General features: G+C 38.4%; 3 protein-coding genes across 6 annotated transcripts in view; 2 read left to right on the top strand and 1 right to left on the bottom strand.

Moving 5' to 3' along the window:
- The first annotated feature begins 902 nt into the window (after positions 1 to 902).
- LOC116027791 (casein kinase II subunit beta-3-like) lies at positions 903 to 3920 on the top strand. 2 transcript variants are annotated; one of them, XM_031269537.1, is made up of 6 exons: positions 903 to 1096; positions 1265 to 1523; positions 2039 to 2257; positions 2963 to 3072; positions 3149 to 3314; positions 3435 to 3920. In XM_031269537.1, exons 2-6 carry the CDS (start codon positions 1280 to 1282, stop codon positions 3563 to 3565), a joined length of 870 nt encoding a protein of 289 aa, XP_031125397.1. In that variant the 5' UTR covers positions 903 to 1096; positions 1265 to 1279; the 3' UTR covers positions 3566 to 3920. The 2 variants fall into 2 exon arrangements, with proteins under 2 accessions (XP_031125397.1, XP_031125398.1); XM_031269538.1 differs by having other exon boundaries at positions 904 to 1096; positions 2978 to 3072.
- A 2998-nt stretch (positions 3921 to 6918) lies between these two features.
- On the top strand, positions 6919 to 10197 carry LOC116027173 (phosphatidylinositol 4-phosphate 5-kinase 5-like). Its single transcript, XM_031268630.1, has 3 exons — positions 6919 to 8179; positions 9233 to 9491; positions 9596 to 10197. The coding sequence occupies exons 1-3, from the start codon at positions 7329 to 7331 to the stop codon at positions 9779 to 9781; spliced, it is 1296 nt and encodes a 431-aa protein (XP_031124490.1). The 5' UTR covers positions 6919 to 7328; the 3' UTR covers positions 9782 to 10197.
- A 44-nt stretch (positions 10198 to 10241) lies between these two features.
- The window catches only part of LOC116027172 (eukaryotic translation initiation factor 4G-like), an 8909-nt gene continuing 1210 nt past the window's right edge, over positions 10242 to 17940 (bottom strand). The window contains exons 2-12 of one of the 3 annotated variants that reach the window (XM_031268629.1): positions 17622 to 17868; positions 16915 to 17012; positions 16624 to 16770; positions 16171 to 16238; positions 16031 to 16087; positions 15088 to 15865; positions 14635 to 15005; positions 14219 to 14519; positions 11824 to 14188; positions 11029 to 11220; positions 10242 to 10755 (exon numbers count right to left, since the gene is read on the bottom strand). In XM_031268629.1, coding sequence (XP_031124489.1) covers positions 10431 to 10755; positions 11029 to 11220; positions 11824 to 14188; positions 14219 to 14519; positions 14635 to 15005; positions 15088 to 15865; positions 16031 to 16087; positions 16171 to 16238; positions 16624 to 16770; positions 16915 to 17012; positions 17622 to 17815 — 4896 coding nt within the window. In that variant the 5' untranslated portion in view covers positions 17816 to 17868 and the 3' untranslated portion in view covers positions 10242 to 10430. Of the gene's footprint in view, positions 10756 to 11028; positions 11221 to 11823; positions 14520 to 14634; positions 15006 to 15087; positions 15866 to 16030; positions 16088 to 16170; positions 16239 to 16623; positions 16771 to 16914; positions 17013 to 17621; positions 17869 to 17940 lie in introns of all 3 variants that reach the window. The other 2 variants (XM_031268628.1, XM_031268627.1) reach the window with 2 other exon arrangements.

Raw genomic sequence — 17940 nt, forward strand, 5'->3', positions numbered from 1 at the left:
CTGATGGAGTAAATTTTATTGATAGAATGAAAAGAGATTAATAAAAATTGTAGTTCCCGTCGAGGCAGAGAATGAGGATCCCATCAAGAATGGGACAAATTGCCATCTCTATGTAGAGGAGACCTCATCTAATTTTGAATTCATGGTCTAAATTAATGTTTGTTATCTTTCTTTTTTTTAGAATAAAGTATGTATTTTTGTATTATAATTGCCCCGTGTATTTCTTGTCATTTGAAACTAAGTTTGGTGCACGATTTGCCTTCATACTTGTCCACTTTTAAACAAGAACACAAAAATGACTCACCTTAAATTTAGATTAGAAAATTATCTTAACAATAACAAAAAAAAAATAAAAAATAAGTTATATGTAGGGATGGCAACGGGACGGGGAGTATACTTCCCGTCCTCGAAACTTCGACCTCATCACCATTCTTGGTGGGTCTGCATCTCCGTCCCCGCGGAAAATTAGGGGGACAGAAATTTTCTATCCTTGGTCAACTCTTAGTGTAATTTTTAATTTTAAAAATTAAAAATCTAAGTCTTAATATATATATATATATATATATATATATATATATATATATATATATACTGGACCGGACGGGAAGAGATATTTTCGTTTTTTTAAAACTTTTCTCCATTCTAATCTCTATTGAGACAAGGATCAGAATTCTCATCGAGGACGAGACAAATTGTCATCCATAAAGTCGAACAAATAACGCTTTGGCACTTCTAACAATGACATCATCATTTTTTTTTTTTTTTTTTTTTTTCGACAATAAAACTGTCTTGCCATAATAAGACTTTGAAATTAATAATTGATGTATTTCCAAAAGAAAAAATGTAGTGTAATAAAATAAAAATATTTGTAGTGAGTCGGAGACTACATAGTACATACATGTCCCATCAGTGAATAGTCATCGTGTGCCACGTCATTGCTTACACTTAGCTCAATCTCTCCTCTGAGCTACAATTTCGGAGAATCGATCGCCGCCGCGGCACCAAATCTCGAGCTCCCACCGTCGTACTCTCCGATCACTTTCGCACTCGCAAGTCTCATCCGGAGGGAGCGAGTTGACACGCACAGAAGAAAATAGTAAGGATGGAAGGAAGGAATAGCCTTCTCGCTCTCCCCAAAATCAAAGCCCTAGTTTCATATCTCTTCCATCCAAATCCTCATATTCGCGCCTTTTATTCGTTCATTTCTGGTTGTTTGTGGTTTCAATTTGATTTGATTTGATTGTTGAACTTTGCTTTGCTACAGAGGCGGATAGGAGCTATGTATAGAGAGAAACGAGGAGGTGGGGGATCGAAAGCGGTTGCGGCGGCGGCGGAGATAGGCCACGTCGTCGGCGATAGGAAGAGACTGAACGAAGCTTTGGACAAGCACTTGGACCGCTCCTCGCCTTCCACCTCTACAAACGCTACCAGAGGGCTCGCTGTTAAGGATCCTCGTTTGTCCACGTACAATTCCAAGGACTCGCGATCTTCGGCACCGGATAATAACAACAAAGGCTCCGATGGTTTCTCTCTATTCCTCTATATCTCTTTCTGTCTATAATGTTTGCTGTGATGATCTTATAGCAAAAAAAATTTAAGTGAAAAGAAAAACCACATTCTTTGTGGTATGTGGAGGCATTTCATTTTTACCTAGTGGATGTTTAAGGTTAAGAGCTTGTTCTAGGATGCTTATTGCTTTCTGCTTGATGATTGATAGAAATCCTGTAGTTTTGCTCTCATAAGTGAAGTGAGTTTGGTTACTTAAGTTGAAACAAACATGATTTAAGCTTCAAGCTGCAGCATGCTTGTTTGCGATTGAATACCAATCGGTGTTTTCATCTCAATGGGTAGAAGTGAACTTGGGGGATTTCAGTATTCCAGGGTCCAGTTTTTTACCAAATAAAAAGCCTGCAAGACAATTCCAAGTGCTTAACCCCCCATGTGTTGGAATTTATCCTCTTTTATAAGTTTATTAGATTCAGGATTCCCCTTACAGATTATTTAATCTCTTACTAACATGATAATTTTCTTTTGGCAGTGGAATTTGAAACCGACAGTGAGGAGTCAGATATTAGTGGATCTGATGCTGATGACACACCATGGATAACGTGGTATTGTAATCTACGTGGGAATGAGTTCTTCTGTGAAGTTGATGATGACTACATCCAAGATGACTTTAACCTCTGTGGTCTTAGCAGCCTAGTCCCATATTATGATTATGCACTTGATTTGATTTTGGACGTTGAATCTTCTCATGGTTAGTCTTCTCTTTCAAAAGATTGATTGCAACATTGATGCACTTTTTCTTACAAGGTACCTGGCATTTTATGATTTGGGGTATCTGTTGGATACCCTTACCCCCCTCCCATGCGAATAAAATGATGCTCCATTTAAAAGAAAATGGCCTACATAGAGAGTTAAGACTTTCTTTTATGCTTCTCTGGTGAGTGGTGACAATTTGTGCTAGTGAGGACAGCATTTCACTCTTCAGGGGATAATATAATGCCTTCTAGAAATCTTTCACAAGATAGATAGGCTATTTTTCCATCTGCAAAAATATCTAATTTATTGGTATCAGGGGACAATCTTTTCATTTCATATCAAGTCAATTGTACTTTTAAAAATGGAATACTTCTGCCTTGATTCTTGTTTAAGATTTGCCGAAGGTTCTATTTGATGCAGCAGATTTTATAGTTTCACTTGGACACAAACATTTTTCCATTAATCCATTTGTTGGCAGGAAAGCTGTAGCCTTTAATAGTAATGTGTGATTTACTGATTTCCTAGATCTTGTCCTCATGTTCCGACTACTCTAATTCGCAAGTTCCATAATACTAATATCTTGTTTCCATCCAGGCATATGCTTTGAACTTGAACTTGAAGTACATGGATTGTTTCTTCTAGTTTAGTCCTTTAGTTTCTTCATACTTTTGTGTTCAACTAGAATGGCTGATATGTGTAGGTGATATGTTTACAGAAGAACAGAATGAACTAGTTGAATCGGCAGCTGAGATGCTTTATGGCCTAATACATAACCGCTACATATTGACAACCAAAGGACTTGCTGCAATGGTGAGAATCCATTCCATCATTATACAATTTATCCTCCTACAACTGTCACTGTGGGAAACTATCTGGCCTTTTACAGCTAGAGAAGTACAAAAATGCTGAATTTGGTAGATGCCCAAGAGTTTTCTGCTGTGGTCAACCATGCCTCCCTGTTGGTCAGTCAGACATACCTCGACAGAGCACAGTGAAAATTTTTTGCCCTAGGTGTGAAGAAATATACACTCCTAGATCCAGATATCAAGAGAGTATCCTTTTTATGTTCTCTAGATACCTTATCAATGTGCTATAATTACTTGGCATGGCTATCATTTTTTTTTTCATTCAGCATTTTATGCTTGGTTCTTTGGTTCCTTTACTTTATGAAGGCATCGATGGAGCCTATTTTGGGACGACATTTCCACACCTTTTCCTGTTGACTTACAAACACCTCAAGCCACAGAAGTCTACACAGAGCTACATCCCTCGGGTATTTGGTTTCAAAGTCCACAAGCCATGATCCTGGAGTTATTACTCGGGATTTGTATCATTATCAATGCTTCAGGAGGGGGGGGATAGACACTCACCATATATTCTATAGCTTACATATAAAGGCAAGATACAAGAAGTACAAAGATGCTCAAGTCTATGTCAAATTTCTTGCTTAATGTAGTTTACCTTCAATCTAAAAGTGTTTTTTCCCACTGTGAATCGCAGTTTTCCCTATTCCTTTTTGTGTTTCTCATTGGCATTCAGTCCACTAAAATGCATCAATCATTTCAAGAATGATTTGTAATCCTGAAATTCTCATCAAAACATTCAGAATTCCAGTTTTAAGAATACAGTATTACAGTGTGATTTGCTGTGCCCTCTCATTAACTCATCTGCTGCTCTATCTTGTGAATTAACACAACACTGTTCTATTGTTTACTGAGAAGAAGTTTATGTTTATTTATTTATTTATTTTTTTTAAAGTCATTTTAATCTGTATTCTTTTCTTTAGTTTGTTGGAAACCTTTAATCATTTTACTCCTAATTTTGTGGGCAATTTTAGCCGAGTTGATCTAGCAATTGTCTTGGTAACTATAAGGTTCAGCTCTTTGTGGGAGCTGCCTATTGCTTTTCTCGGTTTTAATCAATCAATTATGAGCAATCTAAGTTTGTTTACCTCGTAGTTCTTTGCAGGTTAAGGTCACAAGACGAATTTCATACATAGTACACCTTCTGTAGTGGCTGTGCTTATTCTTGTAAATCAAAGTTTATCAGAAACTTGAGATAAGCTTAGCAGTCCATTTGAAAATGAAATGAAACAAAAACTTTTGTGGCCTTGTGTTTCTGTCCCTTTCTTATGTAGTCCAGTATCAGTATTCTGTTTCATTTCACCCTCATGGCTTGTGATAACATGATGACTCACATTGGAAAAATAAGGAAAATTGCTTTTATGTACAATATCGATTTATAAGGTAATTTAAGTTGCCACTTGTATGGCAGTGAATCAAATATTATGATATCTTTAAAAGTTTGTCAAAATATATAAACTACATGTCCTGAAGATTGAACCAGTCAACAACATTGTTTGAATTGAAGGGAGGATTAGATGAGACTTGAGAGTTGAGAGTAAGTGACATGAGAGAATGATATGGGGATGAGATGGACAAGAGCTTGGGGTTATAGAAAAGGGATAAGAACAACTTATCCAATTGGTGTATAATCAATCATTATGATTGGAAGATGTGGAGCCTATTGACTGTGCACCCTACTTTCATAATTATTATTCCTTTCTATTATTATTATTGAACAAATTCCATATTAAATATAAAAAGTGCTGCAAAAACTATGGTTAAGTTACACATGATAGCAGTTAAAAGCAGACGAATATCACCAGGTAGGTAATGTATTTTTTTTTTTTTTTAAATTAAAACACTGTAAGCAAATTTTATAGGGTCACACTTGTGTGAGACCGTCTCACGGATCCTTATTCGTGAGACGGGTCGGGTCGGGTCGAAGCACCATGCAAATGTCATACTTATATGTGCAAATCTCATACTTATATGCTCAAATATAACACTAATCAAAAATACAATTTTTGTTAATTATAAGAGAAAAAGTAATACATTTTTCATAATAAGTAATGTTGATAAGTGCCTCTCACTTATAATGACAAATATAATACTTTTGAGGAAAAATATAATACTTTTAAATCGAAATGTAAAAGTATTGTATTTTTCCTTAAAAGTATTACATTTACCCTAATAAGTAACAAAAATTTTATTCCTGATTAGTATTACATTTGAGCATATAAGTATGGCATTTGTGCATATAAGTGTTACATTTGCATCTTGACCCGACCCGACCCGACCCGTCTCATGGTGAGACGGTCTCACACAAGTTTTTGTCAATTTTATAAGCTATAATATCGTATACTTTACAAAATTTTATATTGTACTTTATAAATTACACTCTTATATATAATTTTACAAAGTATACAACATTGTAATATCATTTGAGTATTGAGTAATATAGCATTACAAAATGTTTATACATGTGGTGTAAAGTATATGGAGGGGCTAAGGATGAATGAAGCATGAGGGCCCCAATGACATGTCATGGATGGCTAAGATTTAGCCAATTCTCTAGCTGTCCCCACAAACATTCTTGGTTGGATTATTATTGACAAGGAGGAAATGATTTGGTAGTATAAATTAAATGATTAGATATATATTTGAAATTTCAAATTTTGAATTAAGTATGGCAATAAATTCCATTAAAGATTATAATTGATCTATCTTGATGTAAAAATTTGGTCAAATTAATGTGAAGATTGTGATTTGTTACTAAACATGACTTATAGTGTGAAGTTGCATTGAACTATACCAAAGATTCAAAGAGGGTAAGCTATACAAATCTAAAGATTGAAATTTGAAATGAAATTTAAAAGGAAAAAATAAATAAATGGCAAGCAATAATTTAGTGTATAATGTGACAATGTGATAAGACACTTCATTGTGTATGATTTTTGCTTTTGATAGTGTCTTTTTTGGAATTATATATATACATACATACATATATACCTACGAGGGAAGGATTCCCGTGCGGTTGTGCAGTTATGCATCTTAAACATTACAATGACGCATCTTAAGTACATAAATCATGCATCTTAATCACACAAACAAAGCACCTTAAAAAACACAAACCACGTGTATCTAAAGCTTTAGGCCGACCACGTACCTAAGGTTTTAAAATGGTGTACTTTAAGTTTCAACAACTCACACACCTTAAAGCATATAAATCACACACCTTAAGAATGAAAATCACGCACCTTAAGCTTTAGGTTCACTCACCTTTTAAGTTTCACCATTGACGCACCTTAAGCACATAAACCACACACCTTAAGAAGGAAATAACGCACCTTAAGAAGAAAAACTGCGCACCTAAAATAACCGTAAAACCGCACCGGAAAAAGCCAACCGCACAAGTCATGTTAAATAGATGGGCTGAGTTAGAGATCCCAAATTATATGCATTGTAGACATTGGTCCAAAAATAACATTCACATTATCTGTAGTTGACACATTTTGTATCTGTAGGTGACAATTTCTATACTTGTAGTTATCATATTATGTATCATATTTGTTTATATGTAAGAAACTGTTAATTGTAGGTACAAAATATGTTAACTAAATGTATAAAATTTTTATATCAAAATTCCCAATGCAATATAAACAAATGGAAGTAGATCAAGAAGACTAGAAGTAAGAAAAAAAGAAAGTTGGTGACCCCACAAATGGTTTCTTGTCCTACAAAATAGCAGACATAATCAAACTCCTTTGCAATTTGCATACTCTGAAACTGATAGCAGGCCACCAAATTTGAAGTTCGAACCCCAGAAAAAAGAAACAACTGCACATCCAAGTTGATAACACACATCAAAAGCTATATAAAGAAATCCACAGAAAAAAAAAATGATTCCAATCTGATCTAAAACAACGTTCTCTGAAGGCATCTCAGTTTCAAAAAGCTCAAATTTTTAGCATTGGAAATGCATCAGAAACAGTAGAGAGAGCTTCTGAGCAGACAGCAAATCAGTTAGTCTAACTTCCACTTCCACCACCAAATCCTCACCCAACTGGCTCAACCAGTTTCACCCAATCTTTGAATCAAGATTCAATCTTTTCTTCTACCCATCACCCAATTATCTGAACCCATCAAACCCATTTCAAGAATGCATCTACCCATCTCAATCCCCCAACAAAATATGTCTCTCACCTTCCCATAAGAGACATAATGGCTCAAAGCTTGAGTCTTTCTCACTCCCCAACTCTGTCATCTCTTCACCACCAGCCCAGTCCTTTTGAACCCACAATTTTTAAGTCATCTGAGTCTTCTTCATACCCATTTTCCCTCTGTTCTTGCTCACTCCCAGTGATTTTAGCCACAAAAAGGATCACTCTTAGGCTCATTCACCACTCTTACCATTCCTCTTGGCTCAGAGTCCATATGAAGCTGTTTGTGCTGTTTTCTTTGCCCACCCTTTACTTGACCACAACTTATTACTGGCCTTTCTTTATTAGCTTTCTTTGCATTGTTTCTGTTTTTCTCCTTGTGGTTTCACTCAATCTAGCCCTGCAGAGGGTCCCCTCAATCCGGTGGCTGTTTGGGAGAACATTGTGCATTAAGTTCTCCTCTCCAGCTTCTGGATCAAAGCCCCTGCCAAGGGTTGTTTGGTCAATTGGGTCTAAGCCTAAATTGATTAAGAAGCCAGATTCAGGTTGTTGGGTGCAGGTTTATAACAATGGGGATGTGTATGAGGGTGAATTCCACAAAGGGAAGTGTTCTGGAAGTGGGGTGTTTTACTACCATTTGAGTGGGAGGTATGAGGGGGAGTGGATTGGTGGGAAATATGATGGATATGGCATCGAAACATGGGCGAAAGGGAGGCGATATCGGGGGCAGTATAGGCAGGGATTGAGGCATGGGGTTGGGGTTTATAGGTCTTATACTGGGGATGTGTATGCTGGGGAGTGGTGTAATGGGCAGTGTCATGGCTGTGGGGTTCATACTTGTCAGGATGGGAGCACCTATGTTGGTGAGTTCAAATCTGGTGTCAAACATGGACTTGGCTATTACCATTTCAGGTGTGAATTTCGAGCTTTCGAGTCCTTTGTTTCATATGCAATTCATTCATGTTAATGGCGTATTCAAATGTGATTGGCTTATCCATGTTCTGGTTATCTGAATTGAATTCGGTTTCGTTTTTGCTCTTCTGATTTCTGTGGTTAGTGTTGGAGCATTGGTGATAGAGTGGATCAATGCTATATTTTGTGTCATTTTGTTTGATTCCTTTGCTCATATGCAATTCATTCGTGTTAATGGCATATTTGAATGTGATTAGCTTATCCATGTTCTGGTGATCTGAATTGAATTTTGTTTCATTTTTGCTCTTCTGATTTCTGTGGATTGGTGATAGAGTGGATCAATGCTATATTTTGTGTCATTTTGTTTTAAGTCCTTTGTTCATATGCAATTCGTTAGTGTTAATGACATATTCGAATGTGATTGGCTTGTCCGTGTTCTGGTGATCTGCATTGAATCCCTTTTTCATTTTTGCTCTTCTGATTTCTGTGGATTGGTGATAGAGTGGATCAATGCTATATTTTGTGTCATTTTGTTTTGAGTCCTTTGTTCATATGCAATTCATTCGTGTTAATGACATATTCGAATGTGATTGGCTTGCCCATGATCTGGTGATCTGCATTGATTGAATCCCTTTTTCATTTTCGCTCTTTTGATTTCAATGATGTGTGTTGGAGCATTGGTGATAGAGTGGATGAATGCTATATTTTTCGTCATTTCAGTCTTACAGGTTTAGTGTTGTGGATTTAAGCTAGATACCGTATATGTATAATGTGTGAGATCTCCACTATAATTCCCACAAGTCATGAGCTTTAACAAATTAGTTCTGATATCTTCTAATTTGCTCACTAACTCCTCTAGAGTGCATAGAACATCTCGCTTTTCTTCTTTGCTGTCATAATTCTCGTTGCCCGTTTATCTTCTTGCTGAAGTACTAAAACGTATAATGCATTACTTTCTACAACCTTGTGACCAGTGTACTCGAAAATGTATTATGAATAAGGCGAATAATATGAGTGTTCTAATTCCCTAACGCTGCTTTGAATGGTCTGCAGAAACGGTGATGTATATGCAGGAGAATATTTTGCAGACAAGATGCACGGTTTTGGGGTCTATCGGTTTGGGAATGGACATCAATACGAGGGAGCCTGGCACGAGGGAAGAAGGCAAGGTTTTGGGTTGTATACTTTCAGACACGGGGAAACTCAGTCTGGCCACTGGCAAAACGGAGTTCTTAATGGCTCGACTTCTCCTAAAATTCGTAATGGATCTTCCATCACAGACGACCACTCTAAATTGCTTCACGCTGTCCAGGTAGTCAAATTTTTTAGCCGTTTTTTTTCCACACGGATGTTTATGGTTCATGTTTCATGTTGTTAGTCCAACCAGGCTGCTAAACCGAATTCTATTTTCTCTAGGAAGCGAAGCGGGCTGCTGAGAAAGCTATTAACGTGGCAACAGTGGACGAAAGAGTAAAAAGAGCGATTGCAGCAGCTAACAAAGCGGCAACTGCAGCGAGAGTGACAGCCGTGAAGGCAACCCAGAATCAGATGCATCCCGACAATAACCATAGCGGTACCCATTGCCTGAGCCTGCAGGCATAACGGAAACTACAGATTCCGTGCTTCTATTACAATCCATTTCCTCGTGATATTTGCTCCAACTTGGCTTCGATTTTTACCTTCAAGATAGTCAAACAGCGAGGCATTTGCTTGGAACCACCTTCGGTTTTTGCTGACTGTGGAGCAAGTTAGGTTCCTCGGCTTCCTCCCATTTATAGGCCCGAAAGTATGTACATGTAATAGCTTGAGGTTTATGAGCAGAAGAAGAAAAGAGACACTTGGAGCGTTGGCGCTGGACTCGTGTCTCGGGTGAGGTTAGAATGGTCATTAGTTTTTATTTCATATGGAAGGTCAGAACTATGTAGTGTAGCTATTTGGCTTGTTCTAATGAATATTGCCATGTTTTCTACATGTATCTCTTGGGCTCATGCTATATATATATAGTGATTGGATAACAATTCTGAGAAGGGTTTCCATAAGAACCAATCCTCAGACTCAATTATGAAAATAAATAACTCATCTTTATTGAGATGCTAGTACAACAGAAGAATCCAATTTAATGGAGGAAAAGAACTTGCTGTCAAATTGAATTATTCAAATGAGAGAGAGTCTCAAAAACATATTTTTGTGGGCATATCTGTCACCAAAGAATACCTGTATATTCAGTTTCTGTAATGGGAAGAAATGAATCTCAACCTGACTGAGACACAAGTTGGCTTGGGAGGTTCCGAGGGGCGAAATCGTCCAATTCTATTTTGGAGCTCAGACAGATCTCTCTCAAGAATGATTCTCCCTTCACTGACCTTATCATTGCAAATGTGTTCTCAAGAACCTCATGAGCAAGCCCAATTTGAAGATGGCCAGGTTTCTTGATGCTTTCTCTTAAAAGATTTCCGATTTTTTCGAGAGAGACAACATTCTCAATGATCATTGTACCAAACATGGAGCCAAGAAAAGCTGCTGCTTTTGGTGCATCAGTTATAGCATCCTCCAAAGTAGCTAAAACTGATTCAAACCTGATAAAAAAAAAAGCAAATGAATATCTGAACTATAACTGTGAAGATACTCGGAAGACTATATTGATAGTAACTCTGCCAAGCACCTTGTGCTTAGATGGCATGTAGTGACTCTCTCATATGGGAGGTCATGAGATTGAGCCTCAGTGGAGGCGATATTGACTCTTCGTGCTTCAACAGGTTGAGAAAGTAATACTACAATGTAATAGGGTCAGCTGTATTAAAAAAAAAAAAAATATATTGATAGTAACTCTGATTCAGTTGGTTTCTCACCCAGAAATGAGCTGCCCAGAGTCCATTATTCCCCTGGACTTGGTAAGATTGACAAGGAGCCTAGAAAGGAGAATCCTGTCTCTGTCTTTCCTCTCAAACGAGTCACTTACCCATAACGATATCAGTGTTGGAATAAAACTTGGCGAGTTCAATTCTCTAATACAGAGAACAACTTCATTCTCGTCCACAGCACTGCAGCAAAAAACATTCAACTTGAAAAAAAAAACAAAAAACTAGAGCAACAGGGTCTAGTATTAGTAAAATCATCAATGATTCAATATAGAAATCCTCTCTCTCATAACTTTTGTTGAAAACCATCTTCCTTACATATTTAGAGTTACTGTATTGTTGAGAAAGTTCTCCCCATGAATTTAGTATCCAATAAAGAAATCAAGAACCCCGTTCTGCTAATTAAGTTGAGAGAGGTATAAACTGCTTCTTTCTTCCTAACAGATTTAGGACAATAAGGAAAAAGGAAAGAAGGAAAGTGCATTCATGATAACAGAAAAGCAATTGGGACATCTACTAATCCAAAAACTGACACTAAAACCTCTTATGTACCTTTTACACACATCATACACCATGCAATTTTGCAGAAAAAGTCGATACATAAAATATGTGCAGTCTAGTATGTAATAGTGACAGTTTGCATTATTTTTCTTTGCTTTTGGTTGGGGGATGTGAAGCCAACAAACATAACAACCTGAAAACTACATTATTCTAACTTTTTCTTCTGTATGTTCATGCAAAGTGCAAACTAATGACCGACAGTGACCTTGTCAAGTACAATGTTACCTGTAAAATTCTCGAATTGCAGAGATGGATAGTTCTGCAAGACGTTCTTCAGGCAATACCTTCTCAGTTATAGGATTTGGTGCAAAAGGATGAGTTTGCAGACAAGCTGAGGAAAGTTCACTGGATCTCCCAAATGAACAATTTAAATTCGCTGCATCTCTACTTGCAAAAAGCACATTGCCTTGTTGAATGGAATGATCATATACAGAAGGCCTCACAAAACTCTCCATACTATATCGGGATATTGGCTCTTGTCTTATATTATAAGGTAACAGTTCAGATACAGGACTATAACCACCAGGACCACCTTGGATTATAATGGTCTCTCCAAAACCACTATTTATGTCTGTGGGAGGGGAAACAGAAAGCATTAGTGGTCCACTAGCAGATATTCCCCAAGGGTCAAGATAAATAGTGTTGTCATTGATAGACGTGTGAGGCAGGGGAAAAGAAGAAGCCTGGCCCTCGTGTAAATGTTTGTCTTCCAGCCTCACATCCTGACCTCCAAATCCATGAATATGCGATGGCATTCCATGAACTGCATTTATTTGGGATGTCGATAACATAGTTGTTGCATGATTATCGATGTCCGGTGGATGTCCCCTTCTAGGAGAAGGAATGTTGTTTGGAGCACGAGTAAATCGATTGGTTTGATGACCTTGTCGCTCTTGATGTGCATCCCTATGTAATTCTTCAAGTTTTTTGGGGCCTTCAACTTTCCTTCTTTGCTGCCAATTATTTTTTCTCAAGTCAATTACATCCATCAACATGAACCTTAGTCTAGAAGATAAATCTGTGTTGTTTGCCAAATTTGACAGTATTTCAAAATATGTGTCCATTTGATCCCTGGCTTTGGCATGGTCTATCATTTCACCTATTGTGCACATTAGCTTGCAGAGAGCCTCAACATCTTCCTCATCCGGATTCTGGTAATCTCCCAGCAATTTCTGGATACACTCATGCATGATCCTTTCTGTCAGCATCTTGTTCTTGTATAATTCCCCAATCAATCTTATATTTCCTAACATCCTCCTCCTTGCTTGTATCCTCTTTTCTTCTCTTTCCTGATCAGACTGTTTGAACTCTCCATCCCCTTCCATTTTCTCTGCTTCAGCCTGTTCTCTTTCTCCTCTTTCAAATTCTTCCTGGCATTTATTTAGAAGCAATCTCTTAAAGGTGATTCTCTGATCATCCTCAACAAAATCAGGAAGCTCACTGGAAAGATGATAACACAAATCAACATACATCTCACAGAACGTTGGTTCCATCAGGGCTTTGTCAAATATCTGTGAAATGACACCAGCAAGAGTGGCAGCATTGTCTATAGAAACATCCTTCACTTGCTGAAACAGCCTCTCAAAATTTTGAGGAGTCAACTTATTAAGAATAGCTTTCAGCTGTCTCTGTTTCCCCTCCTCAACATCATTGGCTTTCCTCACCTCATATTTCTTCTGAGCTCTGTGCAGTGGAGATTGAGGACTCGGACCTTTTACAGAGCGAGGAGCACGCTGCCATTTATTTCCATTACGGGAATTACGTTGCATTGGTGCATGAACCCGAAGGTTCCTTCCAACATCATAGTTTCCTCGTTGACCAGGTCGAATCCCATTATTGTTAGCACTTCTGTTGGCACCATTACAGGGTTCAAGTCCAGAAGCAAAAGTAGCTTGTGATTTCGTCCTCCTGACATTATCTGTCACACTAATAGCACGATACTCAAGCCGAGAACTACCACCAGTCCTGCTAACAGTTTGTGCATTACTTGGGCTGGTTCCTTTTGGACTGTGCTTGACAACTTTTGGAGTGATGGCATTAGACCACAGTAGGTTTTCCACATCACTTGCAAGCTTGAAATCTGTGGGAAGGTTGGTAAAGTTTGAAGAGAGCGTTATGAGGAAATCCGGTGAGTACCTCTTTTTGCCATCTTCAGGATGCTTAGCCTTATTATGGTGAAACACCAACTCATTTTTCCAGTAATCTGTTTCAGTTTTACTCCTATAATCTTGATTGGTTGTAGCATCTTCTTCAAAGGAACCTGAGGAGGATACTTGTAAACTTACTGAAGAATCAGGAGGCTCCAATTTCTTCTTAGGGGACTTGCATGCCATACATAGATCACCATCAGCTTTCTTTACAATTTCTTTTCTTTTATCCCTGCGTCTGGAGAATGCACTTTTCGCCCTATTCGGATTCGATACAGGACTATGATCAAGGTTTACTTCCTCAAAAGCTTTCCCCTTGGCTTTGAAAGGCGACGTTGGTGATGAGGGATTAAGACTTTGACCACTCATAGGTTGCTTTGATTCAGAATCAGATAACAGAACTTCACTGACATTCAATGGTTGACATCTACTTTCAAGAGAACCAGATGCTAAAAAATTTCTCTCTCTAGAACCATGTATATCTTCTCCTTTGCCATTATCATCCAGGGAGCATTGTTCCACCCCATTGGCCTTTGAATGTTTCGATGATGCTTTAATTCTTTCTGCCGGAATGTCTGATGGAGAATCATCATCCTGTTTTTCTGTTTTAAGAGCTTTATTATTTGTGTTGATTACAACATTACATTGTGGAGATTCATTTGCAGTTGCATGACCAACTTGAAGATCATTGGCAGCAGAAACAACATAAATGCTTGCATTAGCACTCAAAATTGCTCGCCTCGCGTGTTCAGGCTCTTCGCTTGCTGAGCCATCCTGCAAGAAAGGATGCACCATAGAAGTAATTCAAGGAATGAATATAAGAAATTGAAAAATAAATAAAAATAGTATGCATATATTTGTAGTGTTTACTAAGAGAAGATAAAAATACATGTTGTGATTGTTCAGAATGTACCGGAGCTGTCTTGCTAGATTTATTCAACTGATTTGCATGTGAATCCACACCCTGGAAAGCTCTCTCTCTTCTGACACCAATATTCTTTTCTATGAATGCAGCATCATGAGAGGGAATCATAGATGATTGAACAGAAGATCTAGGAACAAATGTTGATGACTTAGTAGAAAATTTTGAATGAATTTGTGATTCAGCTTTTTTGGGATTAGGCTGCATTGTCCTCATTAGTGTCTTGACATCAGATGAGTTAGCTGACATTGGAGCCAGAAAATCTCCATTAGATCTGTCAGCTGACAAACCGGGAGAAATCAGTTCCCTGTTTGGTGAAACAGCAATACTGCACATCCCTGTGGCAATTGTAGCAGCAAAAGATGTGTGAACAGAAGAGGATCATAGAACATTCAAATAAAAACAAGTGATTCTGCATACCTGAAGATTTCTGTTCCAATGTTGGAAGATCTTGAGGCATCTGAGAATTTTTCAACATAGCAGAAGTAGGGCTTTGCCTGAAAGGATTTGGCTGCATATGAGAGAAGGAAGTCCTTGCATGAGAAGGACCATAATAGAATGTTTGTGGTTGAGAATCCCTATTATGATAAGATGGCATCCTAGCTGTTCCACCATCCAGTTTTGCATCAACAAGTATTAACTCTTCATGGGTTTCAGGATGAGTAATTTTTACTCTAGGTGCAGTAGACTTCCCAACATACTGCGGCGATGCTCCAACACCCCCCACACCACCAAACTGAGCACGCGGCTTGTAATCAAGTCTGGGAGGAAAGTTTAGAGCTGGACCCTGGTGCATCATCCCTTGAGGCGGCAAGGGACGAGGTTGCAAACCGGGAATAAATGGTGGTTGCCAAACTTGACGATTATCTCCACCTGGTAACTGCATAGGCATCTGATATGAAGAAAACGGCATTCCTGGATGCTGCTGCTGCTGCAGCTGTGGGCGGGGAAAACCGCCTTGCATAGGAACATGTGGTTGCTGATATGGCATAGTGACTGAAACCTCAGGATGAGGAATAAAAGATGAATTCTGCATTGTACATAGAAAAGGTGCAGCTGAAATCTGAGTGTGAAGATCTTTTCTAGGCCGCGGTTTAGGCTCAGGGTCCTTTGTCTGCACATTAACCTCCCATGGCTGTGGCTGCCTAGAAGCAGTAGTGGGAAAATACTCAACACCTTTAGAGGATCCATGCCATGCCTGAAACAATTAATCACTGAATCTTGAACACTTCATATAAACAGTCTAATCTGATCTACTAGTCTGATACTTGAAAGAAATATAAAGTTGAGAACACTGCTAGCCAACTGCTAATCTTGCTAACTACATATAATCCACAGACGTAAGAAGACAACCAATAGACACCTTATTCCTTTTCTGTTCGTTCAAGTCGGGTGGCGCTGAGTTGGTTCTTGCAGGAACCTGCAGAAAAAGAGAAGGAACATGATAGAAGTAATGCTTCTCTTTTAAGAAAAGAGGAGTTCCAAGGTATCAAAATAAGTTACCTGTGTGCCATTCCCAACGCCTGGGCCAAAGCTCCCAAACTGCACAGACACTTCCTTTGAAGTGTTATCTAGTCAAATGAAATGTAGATTCAGTCTATTAGACAATGCAAAAAGGGACAGTCTTCCTGATACCAGAAAACAGGGAAAAAACTGTTAAGACTAAAATGAAAGGCAAGACAGATGGCATTGATATGATCCTCTTTCTTTGTTTTCCTGAGCTATCTATGAATGGACTCCAAACTTACTAAAGCATCTGATTATTATCTCTGGTACAGGAAAATGGCAATATTCGAGACAAAAGAGAAATCTGATGGACAAAATCTAACCATAGGTCATCATATATTACAATCCTTATCATGTGTTGAATGAAAAGGAGAAGTAAATAGATTCTACTGATAAAAACTTGATTATACAGTGAAGAATGTCTGTATATGCACTAAGAAGTATATATACCTTTCACGGGGGTCGTAGCGGTTTCTGTATCTGAGATTCCAGATGCAGATTGGGAGGATTGAGCCTTGGAAGCAATTTCAACATCTTCCTGGTCATATGTATTGATTGGCTTGATGGTAGCATCAAAGGTTGGAGCACCAGAAGTTTCTGTAATCTCAACCCATTCATGACATCTTTAGAAATCAATAAAATCTTTTATGTCCTACATTTATCTTGTTTCTCTTACATAACACTCTGAATCAATAAAAAGAATGGTGATGGCTAAACCATGAATGAGTAACAGAAGTATACCAGATACTGGGGCATCACTTTGCACATAACCAGACACTGATTCTGCACTACCACCAGGTAAACTTGATTGACTCCCTTCTCCACCAGACTTCTTAACACTAACACAAACAAACTCTTGTCAAAATTTCCAAGGAAATACACAGTTTGAGGGCCATTTTCCATAAACAAAACACACAATAGATGGGGACAATCCTGGTCAGGCTGTTATACAAGTTCCACTCTCAAAAGAAGCGGCCCATTGCCTTTTTAGTTTGAACTGATCAACTATGGGCAATCCAGATTGGCGTTCTTGTGGTTCTTTGCCAGCTAAGGTTACAAGGCAGAGTTTACCCAGTGCACACAAGCATGGGCTGTTTTCCATAAACAAAATATATAATAGATGGGACAACCCTAGCCAAGTTGATCAGGCTGTTGTACAAGTTCGACTCTCAAAAGAAGCAGCCCATTGCCCTTCTTAGTTTGAAGGGATCAACTATGGACAATCCAGATTGGTGTCCTTGTGGTCCTTTGCCAACTAGGGCTCGTGCACACAAGTAGTGGCTGCAGTTTTCCTCGTCACCCCAGAAAAACAGAACAAAAACACAGAACAGATGAACAAAAATGCATCAATGCATAACCACATAGCTACATAGACACACTCAAAGGCTCAAGGCAAGAAATTGATACACAACCACAATAAGGGCATACAAGATCCAGCTAAAACTCACATTCTATAGACAAGGGAAGGGGAAGCTGCAGAGGAGGAAGACAGGGAAGGAGGAGGTAGGCCTGTGCCACCACCACCCTTTCCAGAAGAAACCCTTTTATACTGTAACTGAGCTGACCCTCCGGGTCGACTCGGCACCCTTTTGTACTGTGTCCCTGGCTCGTTCTTCTTACCCCTGTGCTGCCTCTGGTACATATATATAATGTGTATATATCTAGATATCCACCTCCGATCTCTTCAAATCACATCTATCCAACAACAATCAATCACAAAAATAAAAAATTCACCGATCAAATCCAAAAAAAAAAAAAAAAAAAAAA

The sequence above is a fragment of the Ipomoea triloba genome, chromosome 8 (assembly GCF_003576645.1).
Source record: "Ipomoea triloba cultivar NCNSP0323 chromosome 8, ASM357664v1".
NCBI classification, from domain to species: domain Eukaryota; kingdom Viridiplantae; phylum Streptophyta; class Magnoliopsida; order Solanales; family Convolvulaceae; genus Ipomoea; species Ipomoea triloba.